Source organism: Dunckerocampus dactyliophorus, chromosome 9 (assembly GCF_027744805.1).
Source record: "Dunckerocampus dactyliophorus isolate RoL2022-P2 chromosome 9, RoL_Ddac_1.1, whole genome shotgun sequence".
Taxonomy (NCBI): Eukaryota; Metazoa; Chordata; class Actinopteri; order Syngnathiformes; family Syngnathidae; genus Dunckerocampus; species Dunckerocampus dactyliophorus.
In genome coordinates, this window is record NC_072827.1 from 24,192,506 (window position 1) to 24,212,973 (window position 20,468).

The window sequence follows — 20,468 nt, forward strand, 5'->3', positions numbered from 1 at the left end:
AAAAAATGCACGGACAGTGAGTCAGCACCATTTAGGGTGCTTTGTTTGGGCACTTGATTTAGCCAAACAACACAGAACAGGGCAAACGGATTAGTTTGTTAAATGCAATATTGTACAAAACCGAGATTTAAGCAAACATTTTTGACAAACAAATTATACAAAAACTGGGACATTCAAAAAAATTACATCGCCACATCGCACTTCTAATTTCACGGCTTCACTGCATCACAATTTTTCAAAATATGTTAATTGTCACTGTTTGGTGGTTGACTATGGCCTATTAGTAAATAAATATGCATACTTAAATTATTATTTTTTTTGTAAATTAAGCATTTTAAAGCGTAAAAATGGCTAAATGAATTCAAATTCAGAAGACTCCATAGAGGTGATATGTGGTGCTCTACACTGGTCACTAGGTGTCAGTCATGTTACTGTAATGTTGGGTGAGATACAAGCAACAGACTTGATCGCCAGATCAACAGGCTTTTATGGCAGGTTTGAATTCTCACAACAGGTGCAATAATCCATAATAAAAATCCCTAACAACAACAAGGGCTACTGTTGTAGCCATAACCCAGTACAAGGTGAAACTCCGCTCTGAACCCCCAACGTCACTTCCTGTCCGTCCCTCACGCAGCTCCTCTAGCACCGAAACGGTCTTATTTATGTCTTAAAATGGCTTATTTTCTTTTATGTCTCCTATATTGGGCAGTAGTACGACTGTAAAGGCTATTATAGGGGTGTTATTTTATGTCCAGGACTGTGTACTGTGTGGGAGGCTCTGTACCAAACCAAAAAATCTGATTGCGAATACATGTACCATTTCATCCCTAGTTACCCGTGATATACAGTGGTGTGATGTGGTGTTTGCCCCCTTCCTGATTTCTTTTTTTTTTTGCATGTTTGTCACACTTAAATGTTTCACATCAAACAAAATTTGTCAAAGACAACACAACTGAACACAAAATGCAGTTTTTGAATGAAACTTTTTTTTATTAATAAGGCCGCACGGTGGTCTAGTGGTTAGCACGTTGGCCAATAGAGGAACAGCCTGGAGATCGGGAAGACATGGGTTTGATTCTCCCCTGGGCATTTCTGTGTGGAGTTTGCATGTTCTCCCCGTGTGCGCGTGGGTTTTCTCCAGGCACTCCGGCTTCCTCCCACATTCTCAAAAACAGGCAGGTGAGGTTAACTGGCGACTCTAAATTGTCCATAGGTATGAATGTGAGTGTGAATGGGTGTTTGTCTATATGTGCCCTGCGATTGGCTGGCGACCAGTCCAGGGTGTACCCCGCCTGTCGCCCAAAGTCAGCTGGGATAGGCTCCAGCATGCCCCCGCGACCCTAATGAGGAAGAAGCGGTATAGAAAATGGATGGATGGAAGGCAGAAAAAATCCAAACCTACATGGTCCTGTGTGAAAAAGTGATTGCCGTTAATAACTAAAAGCTAATAACTGGTGGGGCCCCCCTTAGCAGCAACAACTGCAATCAAGCGTTTGTGATAACTTGCAATGAGTCTCTTACAGCGCTGTGGAGGAATTTTGGCCCACTCATCTTTGCAGAATTGTTGTAATTCAGCCACATTGGAGGGTTTTCCAGCATGAAGCCCCTTTTTAAGGTCATGCCATAGCATCTCAATAGGATTCAGGTCAGGACTTTGACTAGGCCACTCCAAAGTCTTCATTTTGTTTTTCTTCAGCCATTCAGAGGTGGACTTGCTGGTGTGTTTTGGATCATTGTCCTGCTGCAGAACTCAAGTTGGTTTCAGCTTGAGGTCACCAACAGATGGCCGGAAGGATTCTCCTTCATGGTTCCATTTATCACAGCAAGTTTTCCAGGTCCCGAAGCAGCAAAACAGCCCCAGACCATCACACTACCACCACCATATTTTACTGGTGGTATGCTCTTTTTCTGAAATGCGGCGATACTTTTACGCTAGATGTAATACCTAACATAAAGTTCAACCTTTGTCTCATCAGACCACAGAGTATTTTCCCCAAAGGTCTTGGAGATTGGCAAAATTGAGACGAGCCTGAATATTATTTTTGTTCAGCAGTGGTTTTGGTCTTGGAACTCTGCCATGCAGGCTGTTTTTGCCCAACGTCTTTCTCATGATGAAGTCATGAACACTGACCTTAACTGAGGCAAGTGAGGCCTGCAGTTGTTAGGATGTTGTCGTGGGGTCTTTTGTGACCTTTTGGATGAGTCATCGATGCGCTCTTGGGGTAATTTTGGGTAATCAGCCACTCCTGGGAAGGTTCACCACTGTTCCATGTTTGACATTTGTAGATAATAGCGCTCACTGTGGTTGGCTGGAGTCCCAAAGCTTTAGAAATGCCTTGATAACCTTTTCCAGACTGATAGATCTCAATTACTTATTGGGGGTGGGGCAATCACAGGACCATGTAGGTTTGGATTTTTTTCTCCCTTAATAATAAAAAGTTTGATTTAAAAACTGCATTTTGTGTTGTCATTGACTAAATATTTCATTTTTTAGTGATTTGAAATATTTAATTGTGACAAATGTGCAAAAAAAAAAATTTTAAATCAGGAAGGGGGCAAACACTTTTTCACACCTGTGTGTACACACACACACACACACACACACACACACACACATTAAATGATTCCAAATATTGTAACATTTCACCACTGAAAACGTTTGATAGGTTATAGGAGGGAAATATGCAAACCTGCAATACCCAAATGAAACATATGTCTACTTCTCAATCTCACATGGCAGAGTCGACATCCGCTCTAACAGCACTTCAAGCTTGAATTCGCAAAGGTGACCATAGCGACCAAAGTGATGACAGAATAGATTTGTGTGTGGGTGCCACACTGTTGCCATAGTGACCAGGTTCCTAGGCAATGGCTCTGCATCAGAGCTGAAAACTACAGCCATTTGAGTCTGGATGAGTAAATCATGAAACATTGTGTGATGAGCGATTACAAAAATTACGAAAAGTTTTAGCCAGCAGATAGCTGACAAAAAGTAGATCCTCACTCGAGTTCCTTATACCGCCTTATACTGTCGTTCTTCGGATATTCACACCAAATGAATGTGGTTCTTGTTGTGATCCAGGGAAAGGTTGAAGGAAACTCTCTAAAAACTGCACTGTAGAGTGTTGAATAACTGGAAGCTCATAGCACTTTAAATCATCATGATGTACCTTTACCTTGATGCAAGTGACTGCAGCACAGAGCGAAGGTCTGTACTGAAGACCATTTTGTGACGTGTAAGGCTAAGTAAGACTCCCTTTACTATAGAGATGCTCAATATTGGCTTTCTTACCGATATCCGATATTGTCCAGCACTTTGTGACTGATATCAATATGAACCCATACCGCTATTGGCAGCAGCTCCTCCCTCCAACTAATGTTGTGTCATGAACACATTGTGCATCTTTTACTGGATGTGTTTCACAAATAAACACCGTTTTGTACTTTAGTTTTGGTTTTAGTTGTTTTCCATGTTGTTTCCTGTTTTGTGCTCTTATTTTGGTATTGTGTTTCCTGTTTGCCGTGATGTGCCGTTGCTTTGCAGTCGCTGGGAAGCACATGCAGCGGTGCCTCTTTCATAGTAAGCAGTGCCACTATTTAGGTGGCGCCGTAGCGTTTTACAGTCATTGCAAATTGCATATTTTTAAAATCCAAAAGTCAGAAACTTGGAAATAAAACCTGAGCTAGCAAGCATGCTGCTCTGTAGAGCACACCACTCGCACGCCAATATCATTATCACCAGAAAAACACATACCGCTATAACCCAATATATAACATTCATACAGATATGGGCCGATATTGGACATTACTACTATATATTAATCGGGGCCAAAGTTCAAAAAGTTCTAATAGGTTAGTGGACCACATAATCTATGTAGTTGCATCTTATCTAGTACACCACATCATAAAATTTATTTACAGGCAGCACTGCAATAAAGTACTTACATAATGCTACTTTTGTAATAGTGAATAATAATTAATAGTAATAACTGGTTTTATTGAGGCCGCACCGTGGCGTCGTGGTTGGCATGCTGACCACAGTCAGGAGCCTGAGTTCGAATCTGCGGGCATCTCTGTGGAGTTGGTATGTTCTCCCCGTGCGTGTGTGGGATTTCTCCGGGTACTCCGACTTCCTCCCACATTACAAAAACATGCATGCATGGTTTATTGGAGATTCTAAATTGTCCATTGGTGTGAATGTGAGTGTGAATGGTTGATTGGTTATACGTCCCCTGTGATTGGACAAAAGGACACTCTGGACTTGTCAACAGTCAAAGTCAGCTGCATTTGGCTCCAGCTTACCCGTGACACTAACGTGGACACGCGGTATAGAAAATGGATGGATGGAGTCACCAACACTTAAATGCTCTAAAATGTGTCCTACTGTTTACAGCTTTGGGCTTGACTTGAAGTCATTAATGGTGCTGTCCCTCTTTGGCTCCAAATGATACTCTTCCAACCCAAAAAACTTTGTAAAAATTGTAGTGTGGGCTGAATAAGATGACTGTCAATCACCGCTGTCTGATATACGCATGCATGTCCGCAGCGCGTGCACATACACGAAAGCAGTCTCAGAGAAGAAAGTGACAATTTGGAGTCATTGTGTGCTAGACATTCAATGATGGCTAACATCGCTGTTAGCTGACAACAAACATCACGACGGCGCTTGTGTGTTACGTGGAGCGTGGCTTGTACGTCAGAGCAGGAAGAGGGCGGATTTCTAATGCTTGAAAGCTTGCCTGCACAGTCGAAAGTCAGTGCTCCCCCATGCAGTACAGTACCTCACCAAGGCAGCACCTTTCACAGGAAAACTGCACTTCTTTTTTACAATTACATTTTGCTCATCATCCATGATCCTTATGAGACATGAACACACATCTTTTCTATGCATTCTAAAGATATGAAAACAGCTAACAAGAAGCAGCTAATTAATGCACGTAACAGGACACACCTGTTCCGCTATTAAAATACCTCCAACGTTTTATATACGTGGCTTGACCATGCGGTAACAGGCACATTCATGATACCGTGTAATACGTACCGTACTTTGGTAATTTAAAGCATTACCGGGACTTCCTTCCTGGCCGCATTGATTACACATAGCAACATAGAAACGAACGCTACACCTAGCATTAACTTTTCCAAACTCGAAAACAAAAACACAGCAGCAGTGGCGGCAGCTCCAATGTGCAGCGTTACCTTTCGGTAGTAGCCTGAGGTGTGCGAGGCGCTGGGAGCGAGTACGTGGTGAAGCTAGCCGCTAGTCGTGTGTTGTGGCGAGGTGTCACTACACCAGTGAAGTAGTTCTTCGGCGTTAGCGCCTACAATTTCAAAAGGCTTTATCGGCGGAATAGTTGCATCCCATTACGTGCATTCATAGCTGCCTCTTTTTAGCTGTTTTTATATCTTTAGAACGCACAAAAGGGAGATGTGTGTTCATGTCTCACCTAAGGATTGTGGATGGACAAAATTTTTAAAAAGTGCAGTTTTCCTTTAAGTTCTTTTCCAATAAGGAATACATTTACCATGAACAATGTAACACAGGGGTGGCCAAACTTTGACTCACGGGCAACATTGGGTTAAAAATTTGGCAGAGGGGCCGTCTATATATACTGTAGGTGGTACCAAGCACAACAACATACTTGCTCACGGTGCAACGAATTGAACACAACCCATCCACAGCAAGTTAATGTGTCACATAAATCAGCAGCTAAGCGCTAAACATGACACGTAACTTAAAGCTTATTTCCAAATGCTCGCAAGGATGTGGCCCACGGGCCGCAGTTTGCCCACCCCTGATGTAACATCACGCATGATTGACATGAATTAGTAGTATTCAGAAAAAAACATGACAAATGTCATTGTGTTCTGTACTGGTCTGTGGTATATGCACCGACATTTTACCTTAAAGCACCTTAAAGGGTCCAAGTTATTATGGGATAACACACACACACACACACACACACACGTGTACATCTGAATGTAACTGTAGAGGAGCAATGACTGCGCACATGTGTGTGTGTTGTGTTTGTAATATACTGTAAAGATGGACATTTGAATGCACGGCCCACATTGATGTCTCAGGTTTTCGTTGCACCTTTTGGAACGAATTCATAACAAAAACCAAAGTACCACTGTATAAGAAAGAGAGACTTACACTCGACCCGCTTCTCCAGCATGGCAAGACGGTTAGTGACTTCAGTCTTCAGCTCATTGATCTTGAAAGCCCTGCAATCAGTATGTTTGACTGGATTAAATAAAAATGACCAAAAAAAGAGTAACCAGTACTTATTTACAATACTAGCTACAAATTAAGTTTCTTTTTCCTTTTTAAAAGATAACGTTTTGTCTTGCTGCAATCAATGGGCAAAGAACCATGATATGCAAAGTTCATTTAGTCAATAATGCAGAGACACATCTGCTTACCGGGAAAACTGCTCAGCAACTTGTGTGAGTACATTCTGGAACAGTTCTTCTTTGTCTGAGGCAAGAAAGATCAGAAGAGTCAAGGTCAGCGACATATTACATTTCAATGGTGCGGTACATCAACAGTACTGGTAAACATGGTAAATCACACTCACTATGACTTAGACTGCGACGAATAAAGACACTTTTTGAAGATAAACAGGCAAAGCAATAGACGTCACAAGTTTTGCGTGAAAGATGCTGGTCCCCTCTGATTCCAAACAAATATGGACCGTATGACAGTTGGAGAAGCCCCATGGGAATGGGAACAGGGCAAACCCACTAAAAAAGGCCTCCCATTGGCTAACGGGCAAGTGTTCACAGAGCAAAGTTCAACACTGCTGAACAATAATCAGCTACGAGAAATTGTAAAAGAAAGAATAAAGGGAAGCGATATTGTCACCTGATGATAGCTTGTACTTTGTACGTGTCTACATTGCGCTTTTGAGCCAAGGTCAGGTCGGTGAAGAGTTTTGTTAAAAACAAAAACAAACACTCAAATGCATGTAGAGGCAGCATACAACATTCCGCAATTTAAAATGTAAACATTTGGCAAATTTGATTTGAAAAAAGGTTTTGGAAGGTCCCAAAGCCACCAATACACACTTTTTACAGCAAAGTCATTATTGTTATTATTGTATACGGTAGATCATTGCTGCCAAGTTTGACTTTGTACACCATGGACAAGTTAAGCAAAGGGTTGCCAGATATAATCAGACGACATCACAATAGTTAAAACTGTGGCTTTCATGACGGCCTATATTTCACTGTCAATAACTAACAGTGTTGTAACGTTTGGAATGGTAACTAAATTAGATTCTCTGTGTTAGTAACGCCGTTATTTTTAACACCGTTACTCCCAACACTGTGAACGACACATCAATAATGTGCATGTCGGAAACGGAAACTCACCAGCAAGCTGTCCTCCGGTCATAGGCACTACTCGGTATGGTGACCTTTAACACATATAAACAGAAGAGTGTGAAAGGTCATAAAAAACACAGTACTCAGAGGGAAAATCACCAGAGTCCACCCGCTCTGTTTTGTTCTGGTTGCTGCTGCGTTTGTCTTCCACGTGACTCATTGTGACATGTTCTACACTTGGTCCCGTCATCAGTACACCTGTGTCTTGCCCTGGTCGTTGCGTCTCCCCCAATCAGCTCTCTTCTTCCACTCACGTCTTGTCTAGGTGTACCTTCTTGTCTAACCAGTCGCTGTCGATTTAGTTCTCTGTTCTCTGTTAAGTCTTTGCCTAGCTGTCATGTGTCTGCCTCTTTTTGTGTGTGTGTGTGTGTGTTTTGGACATTCACAGACTTTTGTATTTGTGATATTTGTGATTTGTGGGTTACCACGACGCATGATTGTTTTCGTTTTTGGAATGAACCATTTTCTTGCCACCACACCTGAACTGTGACACCGTTGTTGCTGACTGTGACCTTACACAGCCAGACCTCAGTTTTCGACCGCCCCTGTTTTCATATGATTCAGTTTGCGATATTTTCGAGAAAATTTTGCCTCAGATCTCATACACCGTCTCGGTTACTGTCTTGTTTTACCCTTTGGTACAGTAGGACAGTCAATCAATTAAAACATTTAATCACGATTAATTGCAGTTTGTCCACAGTTGACTCAGAATTAATCACAATTAATCACGGAAAGAAGATTGTATCTATAATAAATACGAATGTAAATCTCTTTGTGGTAAAGAATGCGATACGCATCTAGATACCAAAAACGATATATTTTAAAAACAGAACGATTCCATACAATTCGATACAGTGTCTATCTGCACACTACTATACACTGCTAACACTACTATAATGTATTCTTACCATTTTTCTTTCACTTCATATTTGGCCCCAAATGCTGATACTATGTGGGAATGCATCAAGGTAAGATTTGACAACCTTACTGAGTGCTCATGTGCAGTACACCTCTCTGAAAAACAAATATTTGTGCAGTACACCTCTATGAAAAACAAATATTTGTGCAGTACACCTCTCTGAAAAACAAATATTTGTGCAGTACACCTCTATGAAAAACAAATATTTGTGCAGTACACCTCTATGAAAAACAAACTCAAGGCTCGTACTGGTGGATGGTGTGTCTGTATTTATTTAGTGCTTTTAATTTGATGTTGTTCCTGTTGTAGCTTTACACAATACAGTGTTCCCTCGCTTCATCACAATTCACCTTTTGCGCCCTCGCTCATTCGCAGGTTTTTTTTAGTAGAGGTCGTTTTAGTGGGGGTTTTTCACAGCATATGAGCGCGCATTGTGTTTTGCAGCCTAATTGGCTAAGGGAGAACCCACACATTGTGCTCTGCATCTTTATTGGCTAAGGGAGAACCCGCTCATTCTCTCCTGCGCCCTGATTGGCTGTAGACCACTGTCAATCAATCCCCTTCGTGCCTGTTTCCTGTTGTGTGATTGCTAGCAAACAGTTTTTGCACTTTTTCTCCCTGACAAAACCCACAATGTCGACGAAACATTTTGCACCCAAAAGGCAGAGGAAGCCTACCATCGCACAAAAAGTTGGACACGCTGAAGGAAGGTAGAAGTTACGTGGCTGTAGGGCGCCATTACGGAATAAATAAATCTTTGGTTTGAGGAGGACGACGAGGGAAATAGGACGACAGCAACAATATGTTTTAACAAGGATACAAAAACACTTTGCGCCAGAATGAAACGGCATGGTCACCTTGAGTGAAATACGCGTGGGTCACTTAATAATTTCTTGTGTCCAACCTCATAGGTCGATCATTAAATTTCGACGAGAAATGTGAAAAAATGTTATGTCCTGTCTGAGAAAAGTGTATAAAGTGTATGTTGAGCGGATTTCACTTATTGCAGGCTATTCTGGGAACCTATCCCCGCGATAAACAAGGGAACACTGTACATAATAAATCAAATAAATTAGATCGCTATAATGTACGTATGTTTTGCTGATGCGTTGCAAATCTTACCCGGTGACTAGCTAGCGCACTGCTAATGCTAGCGCTGCTAATGCTATTTAGATCCATTCTCGTCTTCAGTCATGGTCACATTGACACAAGCCCCCAAATAGCTGTCCTCGGCTATGCCTATCGGCTCGCATCTAAGAAACACTCATTAGTTGGGACACTCGCATGCCAAGGTGCCGCTGTATAAAGGACAAAAAAAGGCCAGCAGTGCTCCGGTGCCTTCCTCCTTCTCTCTGGCAGCCGACGTAGTACGTGACAACTCGACTCACAGTGACGGGAGATACAAATACTGTAACTTTGGTCTTGTGAGAGAGCGAGAGCCATCTGCCAGGGCTTTGTAGCTAAAAAGTACCCTACCTATCAAAATACCCTTTTCTTTCTCCATTTCTGCTCAATATTTGTTTTCAAATATCTGCAGGTGAGAAGTTATGTAATAAATATTAAGAATAAATCTGAAAATAGTTTAATAAATTATTTACTAAATAATTCCAGAGGTAAAATTGTAGAAATCTACAAAATAATGCAAGATTATCTTATATTAGATAATCATATCAAAAGTAAGTGGGAAGAAGCATTGGAAATTAAAATAGCACAAGGTGAATGCGAAGAATGTATAAAAGAAAACTTTAAGATGACTCAGTCTAAGTACCGGAGAGAATTTGCTTGGAAAGTGACTATGAGGTATTTTATTAGCCCGGCCCAGAGTTGGAGGTACCACCCCTCAGCAGCGACTGGCTGCTGGCGGGGATGTGGCGAACCTATTGCAAATCCTACACACGCGCTGTTTACGTGCCCGGTGCTGGCACCTTTTTGGGAAAAAGTGAAAAAGATTCTGAAAGCACTCTTGAATATTTACCAGGGAATTATATGCTGGGCTTTGGCATAAAACACAAATTGAATGTAGCACATATACACTTATTTAATATAGTAAGAATTACAGCAATAAAACAGATAACAAAGACCTGGAAAGAGACATTAGTACCTAATTTACAATTGTGGATAAGAACCCTGAAACAGATCATTGAAATGGAGAAATGAACTTTTACTATTAAGATTCAAGAGTTTTTCTTGTCATATGCACAGTAAAACAGGTAGTTCTGCTATGCAATGAATTAATGAATGATTAATGAATTAGAGATAAGATGTCGTATTCAGTAAGCTACACACAGAAGATTTCTGTAAAGCAATTGACAATATGGAATTGTAGGCCAACATTTTGGATATGGTAGATGTTGTTGATGTTTTTTTTTTCTTTTCAGGTGAAGAACGACAGAAAAAGAGAAGGGAGTGTTGAATGATGGGATGATGATTTGTAATTCATGATGGATTCATTGTAATAAAGTAATAAATTTTTTATATATTTGTTCCCGCTTGTGGCTTCACATCCAACACTGTGTTTCCTCAAACTATGGTGTAGGCCGAGGGTCAAACAGGTCGTGCGCACGTTGATAGTGCATCGAAATACTGTAGGTTGTGCGCATGTTAATTGTGCGTCAAAAAAAGGGCCATTAAAGGAAATTTCCGTTATATATATACTATATATTTATATATAGTATATATGTAACGGATGCCAGCCAGTGAGGCTGTGCGAGTGTACGTTGGTAAACCTCACCCCCTCTGCTTTAAGAGCTGCGCTGAACACGCAGTCCACAGTCTGGGCTTTTGGCCGTGTGGTCAGAGCTCTCGCCTCCCATTGCGAAGGTTCTGTGTTTGAGCCCCGTGCTGGCGGTGCGAAACAGGGCGGGTTACACATATACACGACGGTATATATAAAGTGTTTGCCCCCCTTCCTGATTTCTTTCTTTTAGTTTTTGTTTTGCATGTTTGTCACACTTAAATGTTTCAGATCATCAAACCAATTTAAATATTAGTCAACAACAACACAACTGAACACATAATGCAGTTTTTAAATGGAACATTTAAGGGAGAAAAAAAATCCAAACCTACAAGGCCATGTGTGAAAAACTGATTGAAGAAGTAAAACAAAATGAAGGCTTTGGAGTGGCCTAGTCCAAGTCCTGACCTGAATCCTATTGAGATGCTGTGGCATGACCTTAAAAAGGGGCTTCATGCTGGAAAACCCTCCAATGTGGCTGAATTACAACAATTCTGCAAAGATGAGAGGGCCAAAATTCCTCACAGCTCTGCAAGAGACCGATTGTAAGTTATCACAACGCTTGATTGCAGTTGTTGCTGCTAAGGGGGGCCCAACCAGTTATTAGGTTTCGGGGGCATTTAGTATCGGCTCAGAAAGGAAATCAGCGGTATCGCACATCACTAATTACTCTGCATGCTGTGCTGCTATTATTATTATTACTGTCCTGCATACTGTGTACGGCGTTGCTGCTACTTCAACCTTAATTCCCTTTCCTGAGGGCACACACCCAAGTGATCAATAAAGTTCCATCTGCTGGAATCCTATCTAATCAAATCTTTACAAAAGGTACGCCAAGCAAATATAAACATACCAATTCACAAAAAAGAGCTTCTGATGAAATGAAAGATGTTTTATGATCTTAAGAAATGAAAAAAGGTTGAACCTTTCTGTGTTGTGTGGCATGGTAGGGTCAATAGACACCATGGCTCCAGAAGCATCCAGCAGAGACAGGTTGGTGTTCCTGTGAAGAGACAGACACATACACGTTTTACTGGAAGCCCAATGTAGGGCTTCGATATCATGACAACCCACATCACCCCAGGGAGAAATGTACTGTAAATTACTGGCTAATGCTACATTGAAAAGTGGGATAAATTGAAGATTTTCTTGATTTTTAGTTTCAGCAGCAATGCACCTTCCTCCTATTCTTATAAAAGAAGGTAATGATACACGCACTGTGTACTTGGTGTCACATCCTGAAGGAAGCGTAGGTTGGAAAGCTCCTGTACTTTTCTGCATTAAGTCACGGCACAGACAAACGAAAAACCAGTGACAGTATGGTTGGTTTAAAAGGCATTTGCAGGTGAACCTATATATTGTAACACTGACGGTGATGTGGCACCATCACCTTTTGATTTAGCCCAATTTATCAACAGTTTAGCAAAGGTTCCTCATGTTAATTACATATTCTTAGGCATCACTGCCTGGCACATAATACGTTTTTGAACCTAGAGGCTTGAACTAAACAGCAAAAGAACATGTGCAACCAGGAGCATTGTTTGGAACATAGATAGAAAATTGTATTGTGCTCAGAGGAAAAAAAAAAGTCAAATTTCTGATGCATGTACAGTATGAGTTACCTTGGCACACCCAGGGCTGTACAAAACAGCTCTTTGATGTCACATGGGCTGCAGAATCGACTGAATACCACCTAAGTGGAGAATACACAAAATGTTCAATTACATAACAAAGGAATAAAAGCAAACATTGGGGATATAATAGCTTGTGAAAGTATCAAACTCATACTATTGTCCTTCTACACTGCTCAAATTATGAAACTGAACTAAAATCACAAAAAAAATCCCAACCAAAAATATAGGTGATTAAAACGTGTATATAAATATTGTGTGAATAATAAACAGTATCGCAGATGGAATCGATGCCATGGTGATGCTATTTGGCAATATTGTCAAAGTGTGTGCAGGGAAAGAGTGGGGCTTAAAAGAAGCACTTCAGAGGTCTGGCGGTGGCAGTCAGTCCAGGTGAAAGTGACAGGCATGGGTGGTCACTGCTTGACGGGAAAGACTGGATGTGACATCACACCAGCTGCTGACTTGTGGCGAGAGAGAACATACACCCTGGACTGAAGGGATCAATGTGGTATTACACCTATGGCTTAATGTTGGATGGATTTGACTATTGTATCAATGTCATTAGTATTACTCCTTATGGGGGAATAGCAGCTGTTGTAAACTAATGATGTTCGTCCAGTGGCATCACAGTAAACGAGTGTGTTCATTACACAACGCAACAACAATTGAGAGCAAACTGCTGCCAGTATCAGAATCGGTAATAAAGTGCTGGACACCACATCGCAGTTCGAATATCGCTCCCTCACTATATTTTTTTTGTTAAAAAAATAATAAATGATTGGTGTTTTGTGGTGGATTATGGCCTATTATTAGTCCAAAATGATTGAAAAACAAGTTAAATGTAGTATTCTGGTCACTGGGCATCAGTAATGTCATTAGATCGCATTACCTTTCACACTGCATGGGGACTGGCTATTGAGCTGACATGCTGTGGCTGACCTCTAGTGAAAAAAAGGTTCTCCTCTCATTCCGTGTGGAAGTGGTAAGTTTATGGCTTCTTTGTCCTGCTTCCCCACTCCGTTTGAAACACAAGTTTAGAATAAGTAAATTGTAGAGGCTAACTCGTTAGCTCGGTAGCTTGCTATGCTAGCGGGGGCCGTCTTTTGTCCCTGCGGGGATCCTGTAGCCTGCGCAATGTGATGTAAACAAAGAATACCAGAGTGTAAAAGTGACTATAGGGTGTTATTTCATGTCTACAGGGCTCTAATAACGTTAATCTTACTTCACAGAAATTCACTTATCACAGCCGGGTCTGGAACCAATTAACTGTGATAAATGAGGAATTACTGTACTGGCCCTCTATTTACTTGGTATGGGACTGACTCAAAATCTGCAGTATCGCCCATCCTTACTTACTAACTGAACCATCCATCCATTTTCAATGTTGGTTGTCTTTACTAGGGTAGTGGTTGTCAGTTATTTTCTGTCATGCACCCACTGGGGAAATGCCCCACCCCCAGATTTGATATACTATTGAAAAACTGATCATATCTTTTTATTTAGCTGTACTGTACAGACTGAACTTGAAACAGCAAAATGCAACAAAATGGAGAGCAGTGAAGCATACAAGCGTATCCAAGAGTCAAATTGGATGCTGAGTACGACAAATTCATACATTTGGGCAGGTCTGCACTAATACTGAAAGTCCTCCACGCTTCTCTTAAGTAAAAATGGATGAATTTGCACATTTCCCGATCAAGTGAGGCTGCCGCAAGCGTGACTGCCTCCTGTCACGCTGCACGCTGAGCTGGATCATGGAACCTGCTGGTTTCTGTTTGTCAGCATGTCACCAATAATACACAGTGTTCCCTCGTTTATCGCGGCGGATAGGTTCCCAAAATAGCCCGCAATAAGTGAAATCCGCAAAGTAGCCAACTTCATTTTTGTACAATTATTATACTGTATATGTTTTAAGGCTGTAAAACCCTCATCGTACACTTTGTACACTTTTCTCAGACAGGCATTTTCTCACATTTCTCTCTTGTGACTCTCAAAAAAGTTCAAATTCAAATTCTTATAACAGGTTATCAAAAAATGACACATTTTGAGGAACAACATAAGCCACTGAAGGACGGAACAGGCATCTACATTGTTCTCTTATTAAACAAACTAATATTTGTATCTTATTTACATGATTTACACCTCAGCATGTCACTTCTGTTTCGACACAGTCGTGTTTACTATTTCTCATCTGCTCTTGTTTGTGAGTTATTTTGGAGTCTCTCCCTTGCTCTTATTGTGAATCGGCCATGATGCGATGTACTGTATATAGAAAAGTTGTGGTGAACAATACAAGCAGTTGATGTGTGCAAAATACAAGGAAGAAGAGTCTTGAACTTCTTCTATTATGTCTATTTGTATTTATTATTATGTATTTAGTATTATACGGATTATTATATATGATTATTATTTATTAGGATTGTGGAAAAACCCAGACATTTATATGACCACAATGATACATTACTTATTACCCTTTATGTATTAAAAAGATCACATGAAATACAGGAAGTGAATACATGTACTGCAACAGATGTAAAACTGATGGGGGGTAGGATTAAATCAGCTTTGCTTCTTCCTACGCCTTTTGGACAAGTGGAACTGTGAATTGTAGGATGTGATGTATTCCATTGTAACTTGTATGCATGTTCAAATAAAATTAAACCATTTGCATTACCAAGTGTTAATGCCTCACTTATGCAAATGTATACACATAGTATATACATAAATACACACCATGGTGGAAAGGAAATAGGTTTTGTGTATTGGTAGTTTTGGGTTTTTTTAATAAACAAGTTTATTCCAGCTACGTGCAGTGAGGTTCATGGCTGCTGAGGGACTGACTCTTAGTTTTTAATGTTAATGCAGGTTGCCCATTAAGACGTTAACAAGAAAAAGAAGAGAATAAGCCACTTTTGTAAAAAAAATAAAAATGTTTTCAAATACTTCTTAGTCCCATTTTTGAGCTTGGCTATTATAAACCTTCATCTTGGCAGTCAGATCCATCCATTCATTCAGCAGAGTATACAAACAACTATTGCACTCGACTTGTTGCTGACTAGTTCTAGCTGCTGCTGTTGTTTGTGCATTTCAATAAAGTTGGGAAAAGAACCTACGGGCGCTGGCGTTTCTTCTCCACAGAAGGACGGAAGTGCCAAGTACTTGCAACCTCACGCACGCCCGAGTACTGTGCGCCCCAGCATACGACGTTTCTCTGCATTTCATCGTCCAATTAGCAACACAATGACGTCCACATTAAAGACATTACGTAGGCCGTATAAAGTCATGCTGTAGAATAAACGTTTCTGCAAACATTATATTGGCGACATGCTGACAAGCAGAAACCGCCATCCCACTCGTCAGTAAGATAGAGAAGCGTTGCAGCCTCATCTTACGTTTCTGCCCTGTGTTTGATCAGGAAATGTGCAAATTCATTTTGACAATTTACTGAGAAACAGCTGAAATCAGACAGAAAATGAATTTATAACACAGTACAATGGGCGGACATTAATATTTATTTTATGTTATTTATTATTGTTTTAGATTAGTGGGGGAACAAAAGTGCATTCTTAGCCTTTGTACCTCATTTAGGGACATTATTTTAAATGCTGTTAGCACTGACTGCATTGATTTCTGATGGTAGACGCTACCTGTTGTATTTGTCCTCCTGAATATCTGAAGCATCTGTACGTTCATCTTAAAGCTGTGAAGCAAGTTGCATAAAATTAACAAAGAAAAAGTGGACCGTACATTTCTGGAAGAGGAAATGCTGACAGATAAACACTCTTGGTGGAATCCACAAATAAGACCAAACACAATAAATGCATAAAGCACATTATATGGCCTTTTATGAGCTGCCATTCCCCTCCATTGGTTTATAATGCAAACAAGGCACAGGCTGTGCTCGCAGCACTTCTGTCTGGTCAATGGATTTCTGCATTGCAAACCTTACATATCCATATCTTGTGTTTCTATGCCCTCTGGGTCGTAATGAACGGTCAAGAGCGAGGGGCAAGTACTGCGTACAATTCGATGCAATCAAGGATTTTGTTTGTCTTTGTGTCCTGCTGAATTGTTATGAGCGGTGATGTCACCTGACTGGTTAATACGGCAGTGTTCTAACGTTTTCCACCTCGGTGGGCAGATGGATCCAAATATCAGTCGAGATATATATACTTTTTTTCTTATATGTCCCACCTATGGACAATTTAGAGCAAGGGTGTCCAAAGTGCGGCCCAGGGGCCATTTTTGGCTAGCAGCTTATTTTTTATTATTCTCAAAATCAGTTAAATAAATTATTCATGAGATGCATGAGTAGATATTACACCAATTTCCTTGTCGGCTGTAACACAGGGCTACAATGTGAATGTTTTGTTCTGGTAGCTTAGTATACTGACCTATGTTTGATTGCTTTTGGACACCCCGCCAACGAACCTAACATGCATGTTTTTGGAATGTGGGACGAAGCCGGAGTACCCGGAGAAAACCCACGCACGCACGCACAAGCAAACCACACAGAGGTGCCCCCAACGGAGGCTCGGCTCCTTGATCAACTGACTGCGAGGCCGACATGCTAACCACTAATCCACCGTGTGGCCCACTGTATGATCACGACCAGCTAATTAAAGGCAAAATCATTCAATGAGCTTGAAATGTTTCAAGCCAAAAGCATAGTATTGGTATCAGTTTTGGTGTTGGAGTGGCAATACTGGACCTCTATATACTTAGTAGCAATCAATACCAAAATCTGCAGTATCACCCACCACTGTGGCAGACTGAAACATCAGAAGAATGCAGAGAATCTAATGTAGGCATGTTAAAAGATTATATAGGTGATAGTGTATTATCAAAATGTCAACTTTTACTCATTACTTTCTGCCTTTTTGCTCTTTTTTTCCCATTTTTGCTGAATGTTTGTTTTAGTTTTCCCATTTAATTTTTATTTTAGAATGAAAAAACACGCTGCAGGTCGCAAAAGGCCCCCGAGCCGCACCGATAAACAATGCAGTTATTTGTAATCGACGCTGCGTAACATTATTTCGGTACAGTACAACAGGGGTGTAACAATCCGTGTATCTGTACCGAACCGTGACCCCTGCATCGAAAAATACGCAGCTTCATATTTATTTGATCAACTTCTGACGCCGCTCTATGCTGAAAGCTCTGTGTATCTGCGATCAACTACTCTGGCTTAGGCTGCATTGTCAAGCACAGAGCCACTGAGCTCCGCCTCCCACATTGATACCACGCTGAAAATATTGAAAAATCTAGGCAATTTCAATAAAATTCTAATAAAAAAAGGCAAGGTCATTTATATTTTCTATTGAACCGAACCGTGAATTTTGTGTATCGTTGCACCCCTACAATGAGACCGGACAGTGAGGGATTGGGGGTGAGGGTTTTTCAGTATCACCAAGCCACATTTGCATCATTGCATAATGTCGTTGCTTCTGCAGCAAAACTAAAGTTTGTAAGGCGGGTTCAAATGAATACCTACATGATGCTCCATATGTCGTAATAGAGTGCTTGGAATTACTGTTCAGTCTTACAGCTGACCAATAGATAAGAAAACATAGGTTCTGTTCTTAGATTAGTTAAATTATTCTTAAAATAAACCGTATCACATATTACAGATGTCTTCACCCGAATCTATAAATTGCTGAGCGCAAATATGAATTTGGATTACTCAGTGCAACAAAAAAAAAAATACAAAATTAATCCCTTGCTGCACCACTATCCGGTCCACCAATGTTACACTTAACATAAATCGGAAAAATTAAGTAATGTGTTTAAAAAAAATATTGTGTCATATCTATATTACAAAATATATTACATCTATATATGTATATATTATCTATATGTGTTATATACTATATTATCCCATGTTCTTTTTTTTTTTTTAATAATTTTGTGTTTTGTGTTGCTTTTTGTATTTATGACTAATAATTTGCAGCTGTGTTCTTGGTCAACTACATAAAGGCTTGTTTTAGTACATATATTTTTGATTCCACGCTGTTATTTTTTTTTTTAAACACAACTTTTTCCTGATTTTTTTGTTTGTATTTTCTGGCCGTATTTTCTCATTTATGAGTACAATACGTTTCTATGGCAGCCGCGCGTGCTATTGGTCAACTGCATGAAACGATTGCTTCGTGATTGGCTTGTTTTACTTCTTCTTTTCGTACCTTCTGGATTCTGCCGTCCACGTCCAGGTATATGACCCTGTAGGACGACGAAGCGGAGCCCATGATCGCGTCGCTCCTCGGCGGCGTTGGTGGGTCACCCCTCGGTCTTTGCTCGGAGTCTTCGGTCCTTGCCGACGCAGCGCTTTGACTCTGGTGAGGTGACGGTGGAGTTAGTTTGCCGACATGTGGAACGCCAACAGTTTTTGTTGTCGCCCTCTTTCCCCTGACTCTCTGCTCATTGTCATCTAACCGCTTCTCATAAAGCTTGACCAGGCGCGTCACCGCCTCCCTCATTTACTACAGGACTTCTTGCGCGCTCCCGAACGTGAGCGCTAACCAGTGCTGCAAACAACACATGTCACACAGTATGTGGCATGTGTGATATGCACAAGTACTTCACTTTTCATTATTAATCCGCTCCAAATTGTCCGTCGAAAACCGTATACATTTTTCTCATAAGAAATAATGCAAATCCAATGAATCCTTTCCAGACACCCAGAAATAATAACACCACACACATTTTATATATAGAATAATTCTAGTTTTATACGCAGAAAACAATATGAAATACATATAAATGACGAATGAAATGGATGATTGAGCATTTAGGGACCGCTGCCTAGGGGGCGTCAACATTCAAACATACTGCTAATTATATCCTGCTTTCCTTACGCGGATGTAACACAGTTATGTTTGTTGTCAGCTAATAAAAGCAACTTGGCAAACTTGAGCCACTAATGTTAGCTATCAATGAATGGATAGTCGTCCCTTGCCACTGTTCGAATATTGCGGCTTCACTCGATCACGGTTTTTCAGAAAGAAATGAGTAAATCATGCTGTTCGTGGTGGAATACGGCCAATTAGTCAAAACATGCATATTGAAGCAAATTTTACATAATTTTTTGCCTAAATTAAACATTTCCAAGCATAAAATGGCTAAATGAAATAAAATACAATTGAATGAGATGTAGTATTCTACACTGGTCACTAGGTGTCAGTAATGATACTGTCATGTTCAGTGACAAACACAGCAACCAGACTGGATCTCTGGAACTACAGGCTTTTATTGCTGGTTTGAATTATCTCACAACAGGTACAAAGTGGGCTAATGTTGCCGCTGTAACCCACGGCAAGCTGAAACTCAACTCTGAACCCCCAACTTCCTGTTGAACACTCATTCTGCTGCCCTAGGGAACACATTTATAGCAACGCACAAGAGCACAAGCCTTATTTATGTCTTAAATGGTTTATATACTCTTATTATGTCTACTATATTGGGTAGTATGAGTGTAAAGGTGACTACAGGGGTGTTAATTCCTATCTACAGGGCTCTAATACTCGCCTTCTTTAGCAAAGTTCAAAATTAATCCTTCTTCACGGAAATTCACTTATCACAGTCGTTTGTATGCGCCAGGGTCATGTACGTGAGCACCGACAGCCGTCAGTGACAGCCATGAACGCCGGTAAGTATGTCGAGCCCATAATGAAAATTTACACCACTTTTTATGCAGTTTGATTTGTAATTGTGAAAATGTACAAGTTTTTTTGGACAATATGTTTTTTAAACCACTACTGGTAACATACGCTAGCCAGCTTCCTGTTTTGCT

The 20,468-nt window shown here is 40.6% G+C and overlaps 1 protein-coding gene across 6 annotated transcripts in view; it reads right to left on the bottom strand.

The window, feature by feature from the left end:
• The window catches only part of pde9aa (phosphodiesterase 9aa), a 42,267-nt gene extending 23,166 nt beyond the window's left edge, over positions 1-19,101 (bottom strand). For 5 of the 6 annotated variants that reach the window (XR_008572394.1, XM_054786508.1, XM_054786505.1 and 2 more), the window contains exons 1-6: positions 18,862-19,101; positions 12,668-12,738; positions 11,971-12,048; positions 7,381-7,424; positions 6,430-6,484; positions 6,161-6,231 (exon numbers count right to left, since the gene is read on the bottom strand). Coding sequence is in view for 5 of the 6 variants with exons in the window: in XM_054786508.1 (XP_054642483.1) it covers positions 6,161-6,231; positions 6,430-6,484; positions 7,381-7,424; positions 11,971-12,048; positions 12,668-12,738; positions 18,862-18,924 (382 nt within the window). In the remaining variant the exon portion in view is untranslated. Of the gene's footprint in view, positions 1-6,160; positions 6,232-6,429; positions 6,485-6,584; positions 6,742-7,380; positions 7,425-11,970; positions 12,049-12,667; positions 12,739-18,861 lie in introns of those variants that run through there. The other variant, XM_054786507.1, reaches the window with a different exon arrangement.
• Positions 19,102-20,468: the final 1,367 nt, after the last annotated feature.